The sequence below is a fragment of the Balaenoptera ricei genome, chromosome 7, assembly GCF_028023285.1.
Source record: "Balaenoptera ricei isolate mBalRic1 chromosome 7, mBalRic1.hap2, whole genome shotgun sequence".
In the NCBI taxonomy this organism is placed as follows: Eukaryota; Metazoa; Chordata; class Mammalia; order Artiodactyla; family Balaenopteridae; genus Balaenoptera; species Balaenoptera ricei.
The window spans coordinates 3,371,699-3,394,772 of record NC_082645.1 but is presented as its reverse complement, the minus strand read 5'-3'; the positions used below and the strand labels follow the sequence as shown (position 1 = coordinate 3,394,772).

General features: G+C 40.7%; 1 protein-coding gene across 5 annotated transcripts in view; it reads right to left on the bottom strand.

The window, feature by feature from the left end:
• NCKAP5 (NCK associated protein 5) overlaps positions 1-23,074 on the bottom strand; it is a 1,059,956-nt gene that overhangs the window by 314,357 nt on the left and 722,525 nt on the right. For all 5 annotated transcript variants that reach the window (XM_059927623.1, XM_059927626.1, XM_059927624.1 and 2 more), the window contains exon 6: positions 19,584-19,671. In XM_059927623.1, the coding sequence (XP_059783606.1) occupies positions 19,584-19,671 (88 nt within the window). The remainder of the gene's footprint in view (positions 1-19,583; positions 19,672-23,074) is intronic.

Genomic DNA, 23,074 nt, shown 5'->3' with positions numbered 1-23,074 from the left:
AATCAAACTTTGCCTTGTCAGTACGTAAAGCAATCCTTGGAGCCGTAAGTTTCTCCAGGTGGTCACCAGGGCAATGACTCACCTTTGGGGGAGCCCTCATCTTTTGTTCTCAAGTACTCAGCATCATCAGGCCTATGTAAAATAATACCGATCAACACAAAGCTCTGGGTTGCATCAGTTCAGCTCAGACAGGTGACAGTCCAGGGGGCTCAGTTACTCCAAAGGGCAGGCGGGATAGCCCCTCACTGATGGACAGCTACTGTTCAGTCAAAAACATTATGCAGGAAAGTGATCATAAGACCCTTTCCCAAAATGTTTCTTACTCATCTTCTTCTGGTCATCAGCTTCCCCCAGCCCAGCACAGTGGGATTCAGGGAAGGTTTCAAGAGGTCACCTTACTTCATAACTAATTAATTAATCCACCCATCCAACAAATACATACTGAGCAGCTCCTGAATGCCAGGCACTGTGGAAGATGCCAGGGGTACAAAGGTGAATAAAAACACATGTGGAGCCTGTTCTTATGGAGCTTGCAGTCTTGTGGAAGGAGACAGTAATCAATATGTCACCAGCAAATGTAAAACAGTACTGTGATGTGTGTTGGGAAGAAGAGTTTCCAGGGGCTTCAAAAATCAATACTAAAAAAAAAAAAAAAAAAAAATCAATACTAGAGGGATGCCAGAGAAGTCAGGAAAGCAAATGCCCATGGTTAACAGCATGAGCTTAACCAGGAAGTGACCATGAGGTGGAAGGATGGGAGGGCAATTTTAAAAAAGTCTGAATAGCTGGGGAGGAAAGTGAGGCCGGATGGGCTAATGGGGCCAGGCCACAGGTCAAGGAATACTGCCTTAACTCTAATGGCTATTGACTATTTTCGTGTGTATGTGTGTGTGTGTGTGTGTGTGTGTCTGTGTGTCTGTGTGTGTGTGTAGGTGGGAGGGGGTTGACATCGTAGGATCTGTATTCCGAAAGAGCTCTCTGGTACAGTGTGGAGGGTGGATTGGAGGGAGGTTAACACAGATGTGGGGAAAGTAAGATGCTACTGCAATAGTCTAAGCACGAGTTGACTGAACCATGACTAAAGTGACAATCTCACAAAACGAGACCTCATAGTTTGAAAATTATCTTGTGATTTTGATTCTTTAGTATGCAGTTACTCCAACAATGACAAATAACTAACATTTTCTTAGGTCACTATTGTTCAGGGAGTGGGCCAACAGCCGCTGGCAGCAGTTCATGGGGTAAGGGGAGGAAAGAAGTGTTGCTTGTTTAAAACGCAGATACCTTGGCCGACTCTGGCCTCAGTGAATCACAACAGGAGTGAGGTCAGGGATCTGTAATTTTAGAGAGCACCCCAGGTAATTCTAATCTATGCCAAAATTTAAGAGCCTCTAGACAAAGTTGCTCCAATATAGAACATAAATCATTTTTATTTTAGATAAACTTCTGAGGTTGCCCATTTGATTTAATTCTTGTGATTAACATAGAATGTAGAATGAACATATAATTAATCATCTAAACTAATACCTACCGGAGAGTAAAGGCGGTTGTAGCTATGAATAGTGCACTGGGACAGAAGGTGTAAGCCAGGGAAACTGGGCATATTCACCCATAAATTGCTAAATCCTTCTTCAGTAATAGATGTCAGATGTTGATCTACCATAGAAACTACTCTGTATTAGTGTGATGAGCAACCCTTGGGAAATTTCTATTTGAGTTTGGAGACTCCAGTGCCCACCACGTTATATTGGGTCCTTTTCATAGAAGCAGATGGCATTAAGAGCGTGTAACTACTTTCAATGGCTTCCACAGTCACTGACAATAAGGTTCAAAGAGAGGTTCTATGTGTCCAGTATGGGAGGAAAACAACTCCCCTGCTTGGAAAGTCTTCTTAATTTAAAAATAATGCTTGCTTGCCCATTGTTTTTATAAACAATAGAGAGAAATCTGTCCACCAGGGTCCTAAATGAGGTAGAAAACTGACAACTGGTTGTGACAATGAGCTCATAATTTCTATAATACAAAAAAGTAATAAAAGAAGTTTATTGCCTTCCCCACCCTTCTTTCAGTCCCACCAGGTGTGTGTGGTTGCCTGGTGCATACGCTTGCTCAACATGGGGGCCCTGCCATCTTCAACCCCATCACTGGGGGAGTGACACTAGGTCTGAGCCCAGGGCTGGGAGGATAATTAAAGAACACAAATTTGGGCAAAGGGAAAAGGCAGTGTGTGTCACATGTGGACATACTTTGGCCTTTCATTTGACAGGATACAAGGAGGGTCAGCCTCACATGTTTCTTGAGGTCCATCAAGTTCCATCTCACTCTGACCTATTCTTATCCAGGGTGGGAACAGAGACCCATTTTAGTTTTAGAACAAGTAGAAATAAGAAATCTACATTCCAGCCCTAGCTCTGCCGCTAACCAGCTGTGTGATTTTAGTCAAGTCACATAACTTCTCTGTCCCTCAATTTCCTCATCTTTGAATAGAATGCACAGAAATAGACTAACTCAAAGGTCCCTTCTAGCTTTAAATGTCTACAATTTTGATCATCTGTGAAAACTCAATTTAGAAGAATAAGTATTTAAACACTGCTGAAGTTCAGGAATGTTAATACAGAATGCCATTAAGGTTAGAGCTGCCTAGAAGATATCTTATGTAATAAAATCTTTGTGCTTCTTTTCCAGAGAGTCTGTCTGTCTGTCTTCCTTGGGGAAAAAAAAGAAACAAAAAAAAACTGTCTTTTTTTTTGTGTGTGTGTGTACTTCTCTTGGGCCCTAGGATAGACATCACCTAATCTAACCTTTGCATTTAGCACATTTCATTCCCTGCCTGTAAGAAAGGAAAGGCCTGGTAAGCAACATTAGAATTGGAATTTAGTGAAAGATACTTGTAACACTCATAGGAAATCATGCCCAACATGAGTCCTGTCTGTGAAAAGAGCATTTGCTTATGGGAGGAATAATTTTAAGTATCTTCTGGTTGCAAGGTTTAAAAAAAAAAAAATTCACTAATCTCTCTATTTTTATTATTTTGAATTCTGATGGCCAACATAAAGCCAACGTATAGAAACACTGCATGTCTGATAATAATATTTATACTGTGTTCTAGCTCATTCATCCTTTTTCTGACGGAGACTGCCCTTATCTTTTAACACTGAAAAGGAAGGAAGGAAGGAAGGAAGAAAGGAAGGAAGGAAGGAAGGAAGGAAGGAAGGAAGGAAGGAAGGAAGGGAGGGTGGGACCAGGGTGGGGGGAGGGGAAGGAAAGGGGAAGGGAAGGGAAAGGAAGGGAAGGGACCCACCTCAAGTACATGTAGCTTTCTAACTTGAAGATGGCAAAATGAAACCATGGGAATAGGAAGAGACAACCAACTATCCGACTTTGGAAAGCCAGTCAGTCAAAGAAGTTAGAACAATTTGTTTTTCATTTTGGATATCCAGCCATGTGTTAAATCCACCTACTAATTCATATTAAAAATGTAAAAATCTGTAATTTAGGACTGATCACATAAGGAAGAGACTTTGGTAGTGTTAGCCTGAAACATTAAGCTCTTGCCAGAACACAAAAGACATAATAAATAGCATCTAATATTTGAGTAACACCTCAGAGTTAAACCAAACCACCTCAGACATACCCTTTAACACACTCACAGCCATGGGGACATAGGACAAATATTCTGGGCCCCTTTTACAGACAAGAAAACAGGCTCCAATAGGTTACGAAGCATCCTGTTAACAGTTAGTGGCAGAACCAGAATTTAATTACAGCGTAATTTCAAGTGTCATGCTCTTTCCACGGACCCAGTTACTTCTTTTGGACTTTCCCATGCACCCATAGGTTTCTCCTTACTGCCAATGCTATCTGAGAACCTGTGATCTTTATCCAACCCTGAGCCATGCTGCGGACAGCAACTCTCCCCAGGTTCCCTGGCCATTTCTCCAGGGAGTGGACGGTTTTATCAGAGATGCCAGATCTGGCCTCAGATGACCATCAGCACAACAGGTTTAACAAACCACAACCATTTCCACAGTTAATGATGATTCAATTAGTTCAAAACACAAACACACACCTACTACAAGCTAAATGAAAATGTAGAGGCCTGCTGTCTGGCTGAGAGCCGCCCCAGTGAGCCCTGGTGGCTTCAGCTTCTGTGATTTATTTACTCATTTGTGGTCTGGTGGTGGGAAGGGTGCACAGAATATATTGTCACTTTAGATAGCACTTCGGCAAATACCATAACAACATTCCCAGGGATCGCTAGCAGCTTTTGTTCAGGACTAGCATACTAAATTTTAAGGGGGGAAAAATAGCGTCAGATAAATCACAGGGCTTTAAAAGAACATCCAGATTTGTTCACAGTTTAGTATTACTACTGTCAGGCAAAATATATAAAACTCTTCTTTTTCATCCTTGGATTTGACTTACAAAGTGAACTCGGAACACAGTAAAACCCCCAAGATTAAATGTGTATGATAGATAAGAGAACAAAGTGTTTTCTTTATGTCTCTAACATGAACCACGACCACTGGCGTATCAGTTCACATCTACTCCACATTATTCTTCACTCAAAACTCTCCTCAATATTGCCAACTATCTTCCTTATTGAACAGCTCTGTTAAGGTACATTAATAAATTTTCAGATGATGCTTTTATTGCCTGTTCCATCTATCAGCAACATTTATTTCCTTAAAAAAAAAGTTCAATTCCAAAGATACTTAAAGGGAAACTCTACTGTGGAATAGGATGAGTTATAATTTTCATTAAAGGCATGCTTCAGGTGGCCGAACATCTAAAAAAATTAGCAATAAAAATGATGTCCTTGTAGCCCATAAATAGTTGTCTGAGTGTAACCCGAGCAGAAAGAAACCAAAAACGTTAAGACTGTTATGCAGATGGGGAATTTCAGTGGTTAGTGCTATACTTAAATGCTTGGACATGGTTAAAAATAATTTGTAAGTTGACATTAAAATTTGTATTCAAAATCTCTCTCTCTTTTCCTCTTCTAAGGCCTCCTCTCTCCCATCATCCTAGTTTTCTGAGAGAATTTATGGGACGGGGAAGCCAGATAGCCTCCAGAGGGAAGCTGTGGCCTAAGCAAAGGCCATCCCAAAATGAACCGGTAATTTCAGTCATTGACTAGTTAGTGGTGGATGGGTGCCTATATTACTGATGTCTTTATATGCGTCTCAACAGCCATATGTCTGCGATTCCTGGACAGAATTCTAATTTAAAGTAAATTTAAGCAATTTAAAATTTTCTATCCCACTGTCCCCATAAATACATAGGGTCAGGTGACCAATGTATCCAAATTTTTGTTTCAGAAAATATGATCAATACTATATATATATTCTTGTTTTGACAATTACTGGCAGATAAATATTTATGTATCTTCTGAGTTTGTTAAACTGAATTGGGAAGTGTCTGCTATGAAAGAATTCTTTAAGTGTTCAAATACAATAGTAATAATAATTATTATTATAAAAAATAATAGTTCATATGGAGAAGCAAACTTATCATTCCAAACTCAGTAAACAGATGTTATATGCAGTTTAGTAGGTCCCAGTTATAATGTAAGACTCTCAGGGCTTGGAATGTTTTATATATCACACCCCCATCACAACACACAAAACACACAAAACATTTAATGAATGTCCAGTGTTGCTGAATGTGATCACACTGAATGAGGGATGACATTGCCCTGATTTACCTCTGATGACACTGTGCACAAGCTTAATGCTGAACTACTTAAATATTCTTAAGTACTTTCAACAGAAAACTATCAATATTTTAAGCCAGTATTTTGCTATCAGAAAGATAAAGCAATGGATTGATAAACCATTTGCATAAAAGGTGAAAGCACCACTACATTAATTTCCACTCCTAGAAAATGAGATTTTGCATGTTTATCCTTAAAGGGACAGCCCCAGCACACACATCTCACAAAGAAGCCCTTTTAAGCCGTATAGTTGTCTACCCTAAAATGCCCTGGGAATTTCTGGAGACTCACAGACACACTCCTAATCAAGATACTCAGTTCCTCCCTGCTTTCTCCCTCCTGGAGTTACCTAAAAGAAAAGCTCTAATGTGGTGCATTAGTTGTACTTTTGAAAGTTAGAGATGGATTATCTAGTTAATTCTCTTGGGGGCTCATGTCAGAACAGACAGCAGCTTCACTTATTTGCACCTAAATGGAACTTAAGGATAAAGCAAGAATATTACCTTTTTTTTCCTAGTATAATTTACATAATACCTGCTCTCTCTCTAGTCAGGCAAAACCCAATGCACAGCATAGGGCCCAATAGTTTGAGGATTTTACGGAAGAAATCTTGCCAGCAATGTTGTCCTGGTGTGCATTTTGACATTAAAACTCTTATTTTTATCCCTAACCCCTGAAAGCGGCAGAAAGCTATCACTTGAGGTGTTTCTTCGGCATCGAGTGGGACGTACATCCTGACAAGTTGCTCACAGCCACAGTGGGTGTAGACAGACAAAGAGCTACTTGGTGAAGACAACCTGTAACCCTGCCAGATGATTCATCTTGGTGAGAGAGAGAAGGAGATTCAGATAAATTAGCAAGAAATAAGCATGATCCTAATAGACAATTAGAAAAGTCAGAATATTATATATATACACACACATATACATATATACATATACACACACACATACATATGAAAAGTTATATAAATGTGCATAAAAAACTTGAGCAAGCATTTTCTTCATGCAAAATCTCTGTGCGTTTCAAGAATAATGAACCAGCCAAGTTTTGGTTCCTGAAACAAAAGGCTCTCCCAGAGGTCTCCCAACTTACTCCTACAAAGAGTCTTCTAGATCCCAGCTATGGTCATCTCAGTGCTAAGCAACCTCCTGTTGCTGCAGGGAGGGAGGAAGCAAAAAACTAGCTACTGAGCGGATTTCTCATCCCAGGTGTGCCACTCATGGGCAGGGCTGCCTTGATCACGCCCCTTGGGTATCTGTGACATTGTTTCCTCACGTGCAAAATGATGTAGCTGGATACTGGAGGTAACTTTCCTCCTTCTGAGCACCTGAGACTTGCTAACTATCCTGTTCATCTCTGTATAGCGATTGACCTTCACGTGTCACACTACAACTGCTTCCGTAGAAAATCACGGATAACAGAGGCTGGCTACCAGGTACACAGCAACATCACAATAAACAGTTGGTAAAAATGGCCTAAGCTCTTGGCTACCCTAATACAATATGAAATGATCCAACCCCTTCCAAGCAGCCCTGGTCTCCGAGATACCAGATCATCCCTTTATTGACTTTTCCTATCACTAAAGACACTAGCCCTGAAGCACTCTGGCTGTAGCTCTTGCTGTGCAGTAAGGATGCTGCCCAGTTTTCTCAGTCTCTCAGCCCATCAAACTCAGCTGGCTTTGCCTGTCCAGAATGATCCCAGACACCGATAAAAGAGTCAGAAGCAATTATGGTTCAGGCCACTCTGGAAACTCAGCTCCAAGTGGCAGGTTTTGAACTTGTTGGGCTGAGAGGGGTTTGAGGAACTCATTGTGAGGGTCAGCCCTGGGGCCTGGCTGCCCACATTCTGTCTGACAAGTTTGCACTGTCCTTCCAGGGTCTGCCTTGCATTATGTCAAGGACAAAGTCTTAGTTTGGTAACTCTCTGAAACTTGCTAATCGTTCGCATTTTTAAAAAGGAAAATAGGCCTCAAGCTCAGTTAACAGACTAATTAGGGTGAATTTAGAATCTTGTCTTTCTTTCTTTGTGTCCATGGGTCCCTCCTATTTATGCAAGTGAAACAATTTTTCCATCTCCAGCAAGGCCCTCCTACCAGCAGGGTTTCTGTTTCCCCAGACATGTCCACTAGCTCTCACTCCATCGGTCCGGGCCTCCGAACTGGGCCCACCCTATCCTCCAGTCATTTTCCTGAGCAACTCACTGACCCACCTACCTGCTGCACGTCGTCATCGTCTCCCAAAGTCTCAGGCAGCCTTCGGATCCCGCACTGCGCCCTCAGCACTGAGGTCATTACCAACCCATGGGCTGAATGTGGCTGGGAGGAAGCTCTCCAGGGCCCTGAGAGCTTAAGTAAATCCTCAAATATTACATAGCTTGTGAGCGGCTCAGTCAGGATCTGCACCCATACTGTTGGCCTCTAAAGGCTTTCCGCTTACCCATAATCCTCTGATTTCTCTCACGATAGTACCCACAATCCTCTGCTCTACCTCATGGGAATACCCACAATCCTCTGCTGTACTTCACTGGAATACCCATCATCCTCTGCTGTACCTCACCTGAATACCCATCATCCTCTGCGGTCTCTCATCAGAGTACCCACAGAACAAAAGGACCTTTCCATTTATCTGAATTTTAACGTCTTTCAAGGGCCCACTCAACTCCCTACCTTCCCCAGAAGCTCAATATGCTTCCTAAACATGAGGCAGCAGCAGGTTGGCTACTTTGAGGGAAATGCTGGTGGTAGGTTAATGAAAAGAAGACCCTGGTTGGAAGAACCTTTACCATGATGAGCAAGAAAGGAAAAATATACAGCTGAATCTAATGCCTTGTAGCACAGTGGTTCTCAGCCCAAGCTGCACATTAGAAGTGATCTGTGGAGATTTAAAAATCCTCATGCCCAAGCCACACCCCAGATCAATGAAATCAGAATCCCTGGGATGGAACCAGGACATCATAAATTTTTTAAACTCTCCAGATGATTCCAAGGCACAGCCAAATATGAGAACCACTAGTAGAGAATGTAATTAATGCTACCCCTACAAGACTATAGGACTTGGAATCAAAGGACCAAGTCCACTGTGACCTGACACTGTATGACACTTATAAAGTCAACTGCCTCTGTGGAACTCAGTTTCTTCATCTATCTGTAAAGTGAACTTGAACTTTTTGCCCTTCCTATTTTGAAAGGTTAGTATGAGGATCAAATGAGATGATGCCGTGAAAGTGTAAGCTGTACATATTAATTATTATTGTGGCAATTTCCACTACTGATCCTCCAATGGTGATGTTCACATGCTCAGGAGAGAAGCGGTAATAAAAATGCACAGAGAAGAAAAAAATCCAGTAATAGTTGGATTAGAAAAGTTAGACATAATGACTCAAGAGAAATACAGCCTAGTTCGTATCTTAAGGATATATGTACAAGTTATTTTGTAAATGAAATAAAAAAGGCTGTCGGAGAACACTTGCAATGGCATTGTTTTCAGATCATCGCTTATAGTAGAAGCTTACTAATTCAGACTAAGGTATAGGCTTGGCTTTAATGGGGAGAAATGAATTTACTGAGCTACTTTATTAATTTAGCATAGACACAAAATTTATTAGGGTGTGGTGGCAAACCCAACAGAACACATTTGGAAAAACATCTATTTTGATCAGTTTACAAAACAATGGAACCATCATGAATTGCTACAGATACTTGGCTGTTTATTTAAATAGGGGAAGAATCTAAGTCATTTTAAGACCCCAATTCAATAGGCTTGCTCCAAAAGTTCCTTTAAACTTGTCAGTTTGACACCTGGTGCATTCCACAGAAGGCATAAAGTAAATGGCACTAGGATCATACCAGGCCCTCAACAGTTTCTTATGATAGTACCAGCCTGAGGTCTGGGTCCTGAGCATATGAAGGCGAGAGGACAAAGAGGTTTCTCGCTCTTTTGCATGCATATGGCACTTAGCAAACCATAGAAATGATGGTTGCAATTCATACGTTGCTTTTGCTGGCTTTCTCTTCCCTTCCATATCCCTATATGCTGCTTCCTAAAACCTTTCTCCCTTGGTGCCCCTCTCCAAGGTGAAGTCTCACCCAGACTTAATAAACATAGGGGATTATAAGCTCCTAAATTACTTTAGGAAAATTATTTTCCTGTCTCCTTTCCTTCCAAACCCCAAATTCTAAATTTCAGTTTTCTGAGATGGGTTAATAGAGCAAAGCCTGCAGATTTAACTGGGTCACACTAACATGTGAAGGACTCCCCTTGAGTATGTATCTTCTTAATTCTTTATTTCTTACATAGACTGATGCTTTAACGGATGGAATTTCAGAGAAACATATCTAAGTGAGAAAATATTGGTAGATAGGGTATGGGGATGACAAGATTGCACAATGGGAGAAGATACCACCAAAAAGGCCAGTCCTGTCAGGGGACCTGATCCTGGGTTTAGCCCCCCTGAAATGCCCACAGTTCTCATAGCTTTATCATTTTCTCCAATTTTGAACCTTTAGGTCTTTCACACCTTCTGTGGTGCTAGCCGATAGGGTAGGCTAGAATGAGGTGGGGTAAGAGGAAGCATGTGGGTATATGAAGAGAAAGAACCGATGAGTAGATAAATAAGGCTAGATGTTTAACAACCATAGCTACTGTTTGTTGAATACCTAGCATGTGTTATGCATGTTATCATACACTATCTCCAACTGTTAGATGAAATCATGTCTAGTGACGCACTTTGAAAACAGCAACTTTTCCGTTTAGCCTTATTCTACCCATTACAGAGAAGAGAAAAGTGACACTCAAGTCGATTAAGCTCCCCGAGATGACAAAAGCTAATTGAGTGAGAAACATGGGACCGGCTTCCAGGTCTCTCTGACTCTGAAACGTTTTCTTACTTAAATTCGCCTTCATGCATTCTCCAGCCACAGTCCCTTATACGTGGGGTCTCTGGAAGGAGAGGGGCCACCGAGAGCTCACGGCATTCTTTTTAATGGTCTACGACTTTCCTTTTCTCACATTGCTTCTTCCCTTTATTAATCTGAATTAGCTTTTCCACAGGGCCAAGAAGAAAAACTGAGCACTGCTGGCATCTACATTTGAATAAGTGGCCAACAGACTGACATGGGGGAGGGGCAGGGGACAACGTGTATTCAGTCACTGTCTCCATCCTTCCCGAGCCTGAGGTGTTTACACAGCCCGGCGCATGGGGGAGTGCAAATCCTCCACCTTTGGACCCTCGCACAGCTGGCATAAACCTTACGCAAACTAAGATTAGATAACCTCTCCTTCCAGGCAACAGCAAAAGTCTTAGCGGGAAGAAAAACAAACCTTGAATCTCCATTGACCTTCCACCTCCCCTTCACCCTGTAAATCACACTTCCTTATGAATCTTTTCCCTGCACTCCTCACAGAGTTGAGCTGGCTAGAAAAGATCTTCCCGATCAAGGTGTTGACCGATTCACAAGCCTAGTGACATATTAGAATCACCTGGGGAAATGTTGAAAATTACCAGGGCCCAGGCTCAGCTACTGGAGACTCTGTGGAATTGGTCTGGGCTGGGGCACAGGTGCGATGAGAACCTGATCATCGACTAACCCTCGTCTTATAGTTGAGTTTTGAGGAAGGTCCTTTCTTGGCAGGTGGCTACTTTTCCCAAGCCTGGAAGCTGTTGTCAGGCTCAAGTACAAGATTCTAAGCCTGCAAGGGCTGTGGTCCTGCCTCTTCAGATGTGCCTACCAGGCCAGTGAACACCTGAACCCTGCATTGGCTTCAACCCAGACAGCAGACCCCTACCCAGACCATTTTCCTCTCACCCCACACCTGGTGATTCTTCTTGCCACGCTGTGTTAGCTTGTGCGTGCAAAATCAGTAAGGACAACACAGCTGAAAGGTTACAGTATAAGAGAGATCTCAGCAATAAAAGATTTTTTTTTTCCTAGCAGGCACTTTCCACTTCTTTCTTAATTATTTCCTAATTCCAACACTGTCCATTTCCCCCACACACACAATTTTATCTCCATCTCAGAAAGCATTGATAAGCTAAGCCCTAAAAAAAATAAAATTTAGTTTTGTAGCCTCATGTGAGTTAAGAAAATAGGATAAAAGTTCAAGGATTGATAATCATCGTGATTTTGCCCTGTTGAAATTCATTTGTTTCCTAAGAGGAAGAAATAACTGATATGCCTGCTTAATGATCTGACGTGCCCAAACTATTTGCCCAAGCGACACAATTACGAAAGGGCAACATTCTTTGATTTCTACCCATACAACCTCCTGACCTGAGACACCGTCTGGGGTTTGCAAAACAAAGCCGGGCCCTCTGCTGAGATGAGCTGAAGCAAGCAGCTCATGTTCATTGACAATAAGCAGCTCACCTGTATGAAGAGAAGGTGAGTTTTCGGGGCATCATTTTATTCATAGGTTACGTATGCTTCAACAGAGAGACCGCATTCTGCTTTTACTTGATAGGAGTTCAGCTCTGGGTCAAAATATCTAACAGGAAACGTATTCGTGTCTGCACACAGAATGTAGGCAGAAATTGAGAATGAGAAAGAAGAGTCAGAACCTATTAAGCCAGGAATTTAAAATTTCCAAGAAGAATGTAGGTAACTATTTAAACTCTGAGTGATATTTGAAACTCCTCTATTCCTTTCAAAGTATTTCGTATGACTTTGGAATTACAGAGGTGAACCCTGTCCTTAGTCAGCGTGCTAACAGAGACTGTTTTGAAAACTTCTGGAAAGTCTTTCTGTAGGGTGTCAAATCATACATTCATCTTATAGAATACTTTCAAAGAGAAAAGGAATATTTTATGAAGGACAATGATTCTGGCTGCACTGAATCTCATCACTTTGGCTTGAAGAAATCCTGCCTCCTTTATCTAAACTTATTATATGAAGAGAGGATGCTGCTTAAAACTAAACAGGAAGAGGAAGGAAGAAAACCGCTTCCTCGAGGAACAGTTTCAGTCCTTTAGAACTTAACACACAATAAAAATACTCCCTTTATTACCATTACCCACTTCAGCAGCAATTCAAAGTTCACAGCAATTCAGAGAAAAGGCCAAATTTCTGCAAGCAGAATCAAAGGCACTTGAGACTTCCTCAGATTACAGGCCACGTAAATAAAAGCACTCAATAAAAATATTTCCCATCCCATTGTGTATCAGAATTTTATAAATACCTGTGTAAAGACTTAGCCACTCTCTCAACAGACGCTCAGTAGAATTTTAGATCATTTTTCCCAACTGGTGTGCACTCAGGGAATGTACTCACTGCTGACCTATTGATTCGCATTTGTTCACCACATTTTGTTTAGGTAAAAAAAGAAACAGAAACACTTTTCGGAAAAATCTGTATGAATTACAGTCAGGCTCTCTGTAGAGTTCTAAAGAGTTCAGATCTCTTGGCTAATTAACTGCCAGGGCACTTACTGAAATAAGTATTGTGAATGAAAGAATCAGTACAGATGCAGCAGAAATGCATATAGCATGCGCTGAACTTCATCTCCATTTTCTCCTTCGCAAAATGAGGAAACAGGGGTGGTGGACTGGATAGGTTTTGAAGTACCTCACTAGTCCCCAACACATCTGTGGACCAGAGGAATCGAAATGACCCATCAAACTCAGAAATAGCCAAACAAGACAGATCATTCTAAGTCTGAAGATAAAAGAAGGTGCCTGAATAGCTGAATCTATTAAGGTTTCCTAAGGTGATTCTGATACTCAGCCAGGAAACAGAGTCAGGAACTTTGCAGCTCCTGAAAACCACAAATGGCAGTTTTGTCTTGCATTTACATATGCTCAAGAAAAAAAAAATGCTATTATATTAGAAGCTTGGAAATTCACACTTTAAATATAGTAGGAATATTGTTATTTTAAAAAGCTTTCTTAGAAAGGTATCTTTTGTGATTATTTAATTTTTCAACCCTAACTTTTCTTTCGAGTGCACTTAAATTTTTGAATTTGCCTAAGGTACACTTAAGTCATTATAGGGAAAGAAGGTGAAGTTTAAAGTAGGAAAAAAAAATCCTATGCCTGATAAGAATTATCATTTATAGACATTTCTCCAAAGAAGACATCCAGATGGCCAAAAGTCACATGAAAAGATGCTCAACATCACTAATTATTAGAGAAATGCAATCACAACTACGAGGTATCACCTCACACTGGTCAGAACAGCCATCATCAAAAAATCTACAAATAATAAATGCTGGAGAGGGTGTGGAGGAAAAGGAACCCTCCTACACTGCTGGTGGGAATGTAAATTGGTGCAGCCACTATGGAGAGCAGTATGGAGGTTCCTTAACAAACTAAAAATAGAACTACCATATGATCCATTAATTCCACTCCTGGGTATATATTTGAAAACCATAATTTGAAAAGATACATGCACCCCAATGTTCACAGCAGCACTATTTACAATAGCCAAGACATGGAAGCAACCTAAATGTCCAGCAACAGATAAATGGATAAATGGATAAAGAAGATGTGATACATATATACAATGGAATCAATACTACACAGTCATAAAAAAGAATGAAATAATGCCATTTGCAGCAACACGGATGGATCTAGAGATTATGTGAAGTATGTCAGACAGAGAAAGACAAATATCATATAATATCACTTATATGTGGAATCTAAAAACAAATGATACAAATGAACTTATATACAAAACAGAAAAAGACCCATAGACATAGAAAAAAAACTTATGGTTACCAAAGAGGGAAGGGGAGGAGAGGGATAAATTAGGAGTTTGGGATTAACATATACACACTACTATATAAAAAATAGATAACCAACAAGGAGCTACTGTATAGCACAGGGAACTATACTCAATATTTTGTAATAACCTATAAGGAAAAGGAATCTGAAAAAGAAGATATATATACATGTATATATATATATATATATATATATATATATATATATATATATATACATATACGTATATACATATATATACTCACTTTGCTGTACACTTGAAACTAACGCAACATTGTAAATCAACTATACTTCAATTAAAAAAAATTCTAATTTATGAAATAAAGTCATATCTCTGCTAGGCAGGACTTCGGCTTCAATGAGGAAGGCCCCAGCCTATGTCACATGTTTTCTGTGTACATAAAAGAATCTGGATATATATTTGATGATTGACAGATTTTAGGATGACTAGAAAGGTTCCCTTTCCCCAAGCATCACCTGCTTAATCACATCTGAGACTACTTTTAGGGAACTATTTAAGGAAAAAGTCATTTTGATTTTCAATTAGATCACTTGGAATGGAAATAACTTGGGTATCAGACCGTACTGCTTTAAACACAGGCTAAGAGATCAATAACTGAGCTTAGGGCATCATTAGAAGAGATGGAGCTGGGTTCGGAAGCTACACAGCTCAGGCAGGGCTCTCCACGAAGATGGGAAGAGTAAAGGGGTGAAGAGAGCTGACTGTGGACACCGTTACAACAGGGCTGTGTACTATGTCAACCTCTCCAGCACTTAGCTTGGCGTCTGCTAGGTCCTGCCAGCCTGCTGGGTTCACGCGTTACTTAGTGTGATAGACAGAACAATGTCCCTCGCCTGGATATCCACATCCTACCTCATCCCCAAAACCTGTGAATATGTCACCTTACCTTCTAGGGCCAAAGAGACTTTTGCAGATGTGATTAAATGAAATATCTCGAGATGGGGAGATTACCCTGGATTATGGGGATGGGCCCAATGTAATCACAGTCTCTTTATAAGAGGGAGGGAGGAGAGTCAAACTCAGAAAAAGGAGAAATGACAATGAAACCAGAGTCTGAAGTGATGTATTTTGAAGATGGAGAAAAGGGCCAAAAGCCAAAGAATGCTAGGATCTAGAAAAGGCAAGGAAATAATTCTGTCCTGAAGCCTCCAGAAAGAATGCAGCCCTGCCAGTACAGTGATTTTAGACTTTTGACCTCCACAATTATAATAAATTTGTGTGGTTTTAAGCCATTAAGTTTGTTACAGCAGCAATAGGAATCTAACATACGTAGGTCCAAAAATAAACGAATAACTGTCATTTGAATGAATGAATGAGCAAATGAATGGACGGATGAATGAATGGAGAGAGCTCTAAATAGCCAGTGGAAAGGCCTCGGTTCAAGTCCCATCTTAGATGATATCTAGCTACATAACTTGGGCACCATCATTTCATCTCTCCAGAAATTCTCCGCATAAAGAGTCGAGGCCATGGAGTCAGACTGACTACGGTTCGAATCCCTTCTAAGCTACTTCCAGGCTGCACCTTTGGGCAAGAGCTCACCTCTGGGAGCCTATGTCCCTGTCTATAACGTGAGGATAGTGACAGTACTTCCTGCACAGTTGTGGGGACCGAATGAGCTACAGTCTACTCACAGTCAACGGGACTCTGAACTAGACAAATTAGAAACTGTGGTCACATAAAAATGGCATTAATGTCACTTCATGCCCAAACCTTGAAATGATGCAAACTCTCCAAATTACGAAAAGAGTCAAGAAGTGCACAGCGACAAAGCCAGTGAAACCACTGACAGCCGCAGGGCGGGTCTGTCTCAGCTGCTGAACAGAAACACCTACTGACCTTTGAGCTGGTCCAGGTGAAATTATACAAGCTCTAAATGATACAAGTAACCAACTCTGAGAAGTCTTCAGGAACACGCCCCTTGAACAAACTACGACCACCCTTCACACGGGCCTGGAACTCAGAAAGCTGTTACTCTACTGTTATTAACTTGATGATAAAAGCCTCAGAACAAACACTTCCATGATGGAAAATAAAACCCACTCCAGCTTTCCTGTGGGTCTCAGCTTTGCATGGGCCTCTGGCTCCTGTCAGAGAAATCTTATAGTTGGAAAATCTGAGTCAGGTGTGCTAATAACCCTCCGTATTATGAAGCAATAAATTTCCCAGCTCTTACCCAAAACAAAGAGTGCGGCTTCAGGGAGTGTGAACTAGGCACTCCACTGGTTTCACCACATACATCTTGCACAACCGATTTTCCTACTATCCGCCATATTTAGAACACTAGGACGACTGAGGTGGCAGGGACCTCCCTGGGACTGCGTGCCACCCTTCTCTCTGTTCTCATGTCTTGAATCCCCAGAGGACAAAGTTGTGCCTCGTCCACAATAAAAACTCAATAAATAGCTGTTGAATGTATAAATGACCTTTATGGTTCATGTAACCCAAACCCCTCTCCAGTTTTCCAGATAATGAGCCTGAGGCCAATGAGAGCAATGGCTGAAAAATCCCCTCCGTGTAGCATGAATTCACATTAGTAACTGTCTCCTCTCCAGAGAGAAGAGGTGATTTCCCAGATCTAACAGACTGGGTGATTAAGAGGAAATAGTTGGAAAGCAAATTTTTAAAAGTCTCTCTGTTTTTCTAAGAAGCTTCCGGTTTCACAAAACGAATTCTGATGATAAGAGTGTATACCATGGGGCTTCCCTGGTGGCGCAGTGGTTGAGAGTCTGCCTGCCAATGCAGGGGACACGGGTTCGAGCCCTGGTCTGGGAAGATCCCACATGCTGCGGAGCAGCTGGGCCCGTGAGCCACAACTACTGAGCCTGCGCGTCTGGAGCCTGTGCTCCGCAACAAGAGAGGCCGCGATAGTGAGAGGCCCGCGCACCGCGATGAAGAGTGGCCCCCGCTCGCCGCAACTAGAGAAAGCCCTCGCACAGAAACGAAGACCCAACACAGTCATAAATAAATAAATTAATTTTAAAAAAAAAGTTTAAAAAAAGAGTGTATACCATGGTTTTGGCTAACAAGTGTGTGAAGAGATTAGCAAAGAATGATGAAAAGAAAATAAGAACTTGGGGAAACAGAGCCACAAGGAGGAGACTGGAAAAAGCACAGGAGGAATGTTGAATTACTTCGCTCTAATTAAGCCTGGTGTTACCTGTGATGGGGACAGAAGACTGACATTTCAGGTTCATGTGACTCTTTAAGGCTAAACAGAACCATTTAATGCAGAGTCAAGTCTGAGTTTTTACTTATAAATCAATTTTCTGCCAAAGCAAATATAATACCTAGGAAAGATTCAGAGCTAGAAGGACTTAAATCCTTTGACCCCACATCAGGAAAAGCCGGGCATGCCTCTCCTATGTGAAGGCCACCTCAAGAAGAATCTAAACCTTTTCCCGAGAAATGGATTTGAGTGGTTTTTCTACTGTTGTTATGGAGCTAATTTTGTTTTCAAGATTTTTTTGATGCGGACCATTTTTAAAGTATTGAATTTGTTACAATATTGCTTCTGTTTTATGTTTTGGTTTTTTGGCCACGAGGCCTGTGGGATCTTAGCTCCCCAGCCAGGGATTGAACCCACACCCCCTGCATTGGAAGGTGAAGTCTTAACCACTGGACAGCCAGAGAAGTCCCTATGGAGCTAACTTTTATCTCCTCCAAGGCGGCTTAAATCAAGCCCTTATACTGCTTTCACTGGAGATAGAGAACAGTTGTCCCCGTTGTCATACTGTAGTTCTGTAGATGTCTCAAGAGTCAACAATTTAGGACATAGACTTCTTAAGGTTAATTCTATCTAGATTTCTTAACTTTATATGATACTGTGACTTTTATTGTCAGATTCCTCTCAATCTTTGTCATCACAAGTTGGGTTGCAGAGCCCAGAACCCGTGAATTCAGGGACGCTAGTGTGAAATGATCTTTACCAGCCGGATTCCTAGGCTTGCCTCCCCAGACCCACTTGCTTTTTAGCTAGCCAAAACCTAGGGCTGCCCAGTGATCACCTTAAACTTTGGCCCATTTCCTTTCCTTCTTTAGCTTTTGAAAGCCTCCTATGCATAGTCGTGCAATGGATATTGGGTGTCTATTTGTGATTTTCAGTGCTTTTCAATGGAAGTCCTACATTGATCTAGTTAGAGAGCCTGGGCTCTTTCTGCTGTCAGAGCCTTATCATCTGTGTGGCCAATTTGGGTCATGCTCAGATTAGATGCCCTGCTTCCCAGCCTGGTCACTTCACTAGTGTTAAAACACCGTGGGACAAGGGCTATCAGAAGATAACTTGTTGGGACTTCCCTGGTGGTCCAGTGGTTAAGACTCGGCACTTCCAGTACAGGGGGCACGAGTTCGATCCCTGGTCGGGGAACTAAGATCCCATGTGCCACGCGGCGCAACCAAAAAAATTAATTAATTAATTAAAAAAAAAAAAAAAAAAAGACAACTTGGTACTGCATTGACCACTGACTCTCTTTGGACCTCTACAGACTCCACATGGCCTGAGGCGCAAGACCACACCCATGAGCTGAGAAGACAGGCATAACCTCGGCCAGCTCTTCCATGTCCCCTCAGTCTCACCATCAAACTTGTCATCTCACCAGCCATGATGCAGTCCCCGTGAGCTTCTTACTCTCCAGGAGCCTGCCATGCACGTTCACACCACTGCCCCTTTACCTAGGCTTCCCTCTGCCTGGAATGTTCTTTCTCTTGTTCTCTACTCCTCAGGTCCACCTTAAATGTCAGACCTCTGGGAAGTATTCTTTACCTTCCCTGGGCAGGAGGAGTCAGTGCCTCCCCTGTGTTCCAGAGAATGCTGTAGATGCCTCTCTTACAGCCTTGACCGCAGAGTAGCGCAATACTTCCATAGGTCTCTCTGCATCTCTATAAACGTATTTTTTGCACCTGCCTACAACCAAACCAACAATTCCTTTCACAAAGTACAAGAAATGAATGAGTTAAGTGAATGTGTACAGTATTCCTCAAACAGAGGTGACTGGTGTGGCTCCCAGCACTGGGGTCTGGACCACCCTTTTTTATTTATCTCCAGGTTAGGGAGGACAGAGCTAGAGAAATCCAAGCAAAACAAGCCAACCAGTATCCAGCCAAGTGTAAGACAACGTGGTGTACCTGATAGACCATTATATTAACAGTTTCTTCTTTTTTCTGTTCTGGAGGTCCTTGACTCTGCAGTAGATTTCGTACTGTTTCTTCCATCCTGAAGAACAAACAAAAATAAATAAATAAATAGACAGGTAGATAGATAAATGAATAAATGATTTCTTTAAGAAATGTTTCCTATTAACATGGGTCTGTTCCAGTTAGTAGAAATCATTCTTTAGTATATTATTCCCTAAACTTAAACCTGGAAATCTCTTTTCTCTTCTCTCTCCTTCATCCCCTATATTAAGAATCTGTCGTGAAGTCCTTTGCGATCATTCTGCAGAATGGCTCTGGCTTCTCTCTCTCTTTACCATTCAGGTCTCTATCCTTGGCCTCCTATGTCTATACACATGCAAACTTCTCCCAACGTCCCTCTTCACTTTCCATTTGACACAGTGTCACCCCAGTAAGTTTCCTGAAATACCACTTTGACTTTTTAAAATCAGTTTTCAAAGTTGACAAATCCTACATGAATCCATTTTCACCATTAATACACTGTTATGTCTTTCCATGGTGGTCTTTCTATGTCAGCACACAAAGATCTATTTTTTTTTCAACTGCTTCCAATATTCCATGATGTGAAGGCACCATAAATTATTTAACCATTCCCCTGCTGATGGAATTTAAATTACTTCAAAAAAGCTTGCTATTTGAATTAAGAAATATCTTTACAAAATTCTAAAAAAAAAAAAAAAAAAAAAAAAAAAAAAAGAAATATCTTTACAAATACATCTTAGTGCACATTTATGAGTAATTCTATAGGTTATAGTATAATATATATTGTATGCTGTAATCGTATTTTAAATACGCACTTCAAACCCTTCCCCTTCCCAAACCCCTCCCCCAAACCCAAAAGTAAAGAGTAAAACACACACACCCATTTCCATTTCCAGGCATTGCCTCAGGCTGTTACTACTTCTTGGAATGCCAACACCCTTTCACCTTCTCTTGGGCCATCCATCTTTCAAAATCCACCTCAAGTTTCACTTCCTAAGAGACTTCTTTATTAGTCCCCTACTTCCATGAATTCTTATAGCCCTATACTTTAAATCATTCATTCTATCACTTAAAAACTCTCCACTTTAATACTCAAAGATTTCATGTATGCATGCTTTGTCTTCTGAAGTAAATTACAATATTTGATGTAGAATCATGTCATGTATTTATGTGCTTCCCTCAATTACAGATAAAGTAGGTACTCAGTAGACATTATTATATGAATCCCTTGTTAATTTGTTTTAAAAAATATTAAGTGCCTACTCTGTAACAGGCACTGACTGTGTATGTTCAAACTATGTTCGAATGGCCTTATCCTTGGGACTCATCCGTGAGGATTCATGGACCAGAACTCTGAGAGCAGGCTGCCCGAACTGAACACAATGGACACAGTGCTCTCATGCCCAGAGCCTGAGTCGGCTGTCTTTTCAAGTCCCATCCTGAAGCATGTATTTTAGTGACTCAATGTAATCCTAGTTTAGGAGATTTGTTGGGGGAAGCAGGCTGACCCAGCACCTCTCCCTCACTAGGGCTTCTAGCAAGACAAATCAGGTGCTCTAGGAGGCCTCTGAATTCCCAGAAGTGGCGAGACCCTTACAGTAACCAAGGTAGTGTGGTTCAGAATGCCAACTACTCATATGGCGCATCACTACTTAGCAGAAGAGTAAAGACACTGCGGATGAACTGGGCCAATCCAAACCTGGATTATAACAGGGGAAATTCTGCCTTCACATGTGATGGCACCAGGATTCATTCAGGATTTCGAGAAGATGGTGGACGCTGATTATGAGTGCGCAGAGAATGATTTGTGACTATACGTTTACTCAAGCCATCTCTTCGTGCATCCAGCCAGGAAAGCAAAGTCTGTTCCCTATATTTTCATATATCTTATGTTATTAATGATAATAAAATTAAATAGTACTTCTAACTTGTCAAAGACCTCTCACATCTATTAATCATTATAATGCACTTTTAAAGTATCATTATATCTCTGTGGTAGATGAGAAAACCAAGGTCCAGAAAGGTTGAATGGCTTACTTACGGGATCACGGTTAGTTGGACAGGGAATTAGGATTAAACCATTTTCATGACTGTAAAAACAGCATCCTTTTTCCACTAGGTCTTATTTGCATTCAGGGAAATGATCTGAAATGAAGGGGAGTCTTAACTCCTAATTAAGAGTTGTCTTTGTGAAAACCTATTGGATGCTGAACCCAAGAAAGCAACAATATTATTTCTGACCTGGGGAGAGCTTTATGCGAAAAGAATAGGTGTGAAGAAGTCACAAATTCTGAAATAATAAGTGATGAAAGCCAATTTCTAATACTTTATTTCATTTTATATAAACAGAGACAACCTCTTGAATGACAGTAGATTTTCCATGATATTTACTAAATCTACCATAAATAAGAAAAATAATGATAATGGTAATAACTTGCTCAACATCACTCAGCAGGGACTAGCCTCTTGTTTCCTAAATATTAGTCTACTTTCTTCCTATCTTCGCACAGTGATTGAAAGTCTTTCTTATTTCAATCCTTATTTTATTCATTTATAAACATTTGGCTTAATTATGGGCCAACAGTTAAAACTCAAATAAAATCTTGTCTTTGTCATCAATAAATTAAAATACAATTCTGTCTCAGTGCATATCTTGCTGAATTATCTCTTCTGTATAATTAAAAGTTCTACGCACAAGTTGCTGGATCAAAAAGAAAAACATTTATTCACCTTCTCCCCGTTCTTCTTGGCTTCAAAGTTTAAAAAAAAAAAGAAAGAAAAAAGAGGGGGTGGAAAGAAAGTCGTTAAAACAGGATCTCAAACAGCCTAGACCCACGGTAACACGGTGAACACTTTTCTGGCACAAATTCATGATTAATTAAAACCAATTTCATTTCCAAGCTACAGCTTGGAACAGAGTTGTAGGGACCCAGCCCTACCCTTGGTAAAAAATTAAGTTGTCTCATCTTTCATAACCTTTATGAATCTGCTAACAGAGAAATATTTTGAACCTGATAGGAATATACCATTATTCCCTAATGATATCTTTTTAAAAAAAATTCTCATTTAGCAAACTTCTCTATTTTCCCGAAAATCAAAGACTGAAGCATCATCCATTGTAGTGTAATGCCCAATGACATTTTACTTTGTTTTATTATTTTGATAGCTGATGTATGAGGGATTGCATTACCAGTCTGCACACAGAATAATCTATCATCTGTTTCTCAGATGTGACTAAAAATAACACAATTCCTTTCCCCAGGTCAGGCATGGGCAGAGTTTTTTGTTTTTGTTTTTAAATTGCTGATTGGTTCAATCTATCATTAAACACTTAGCTTAATTAATTCCTTCTAGTTCTTTTTTTTTTTTTAAACAGTTTCTCTTTTTTTTAAAAATAAATTTATTTATTGATTTATTTATTTATGGCTGTGTTGGGTCTTTCGTTTCTGTGCGAGGGCTTT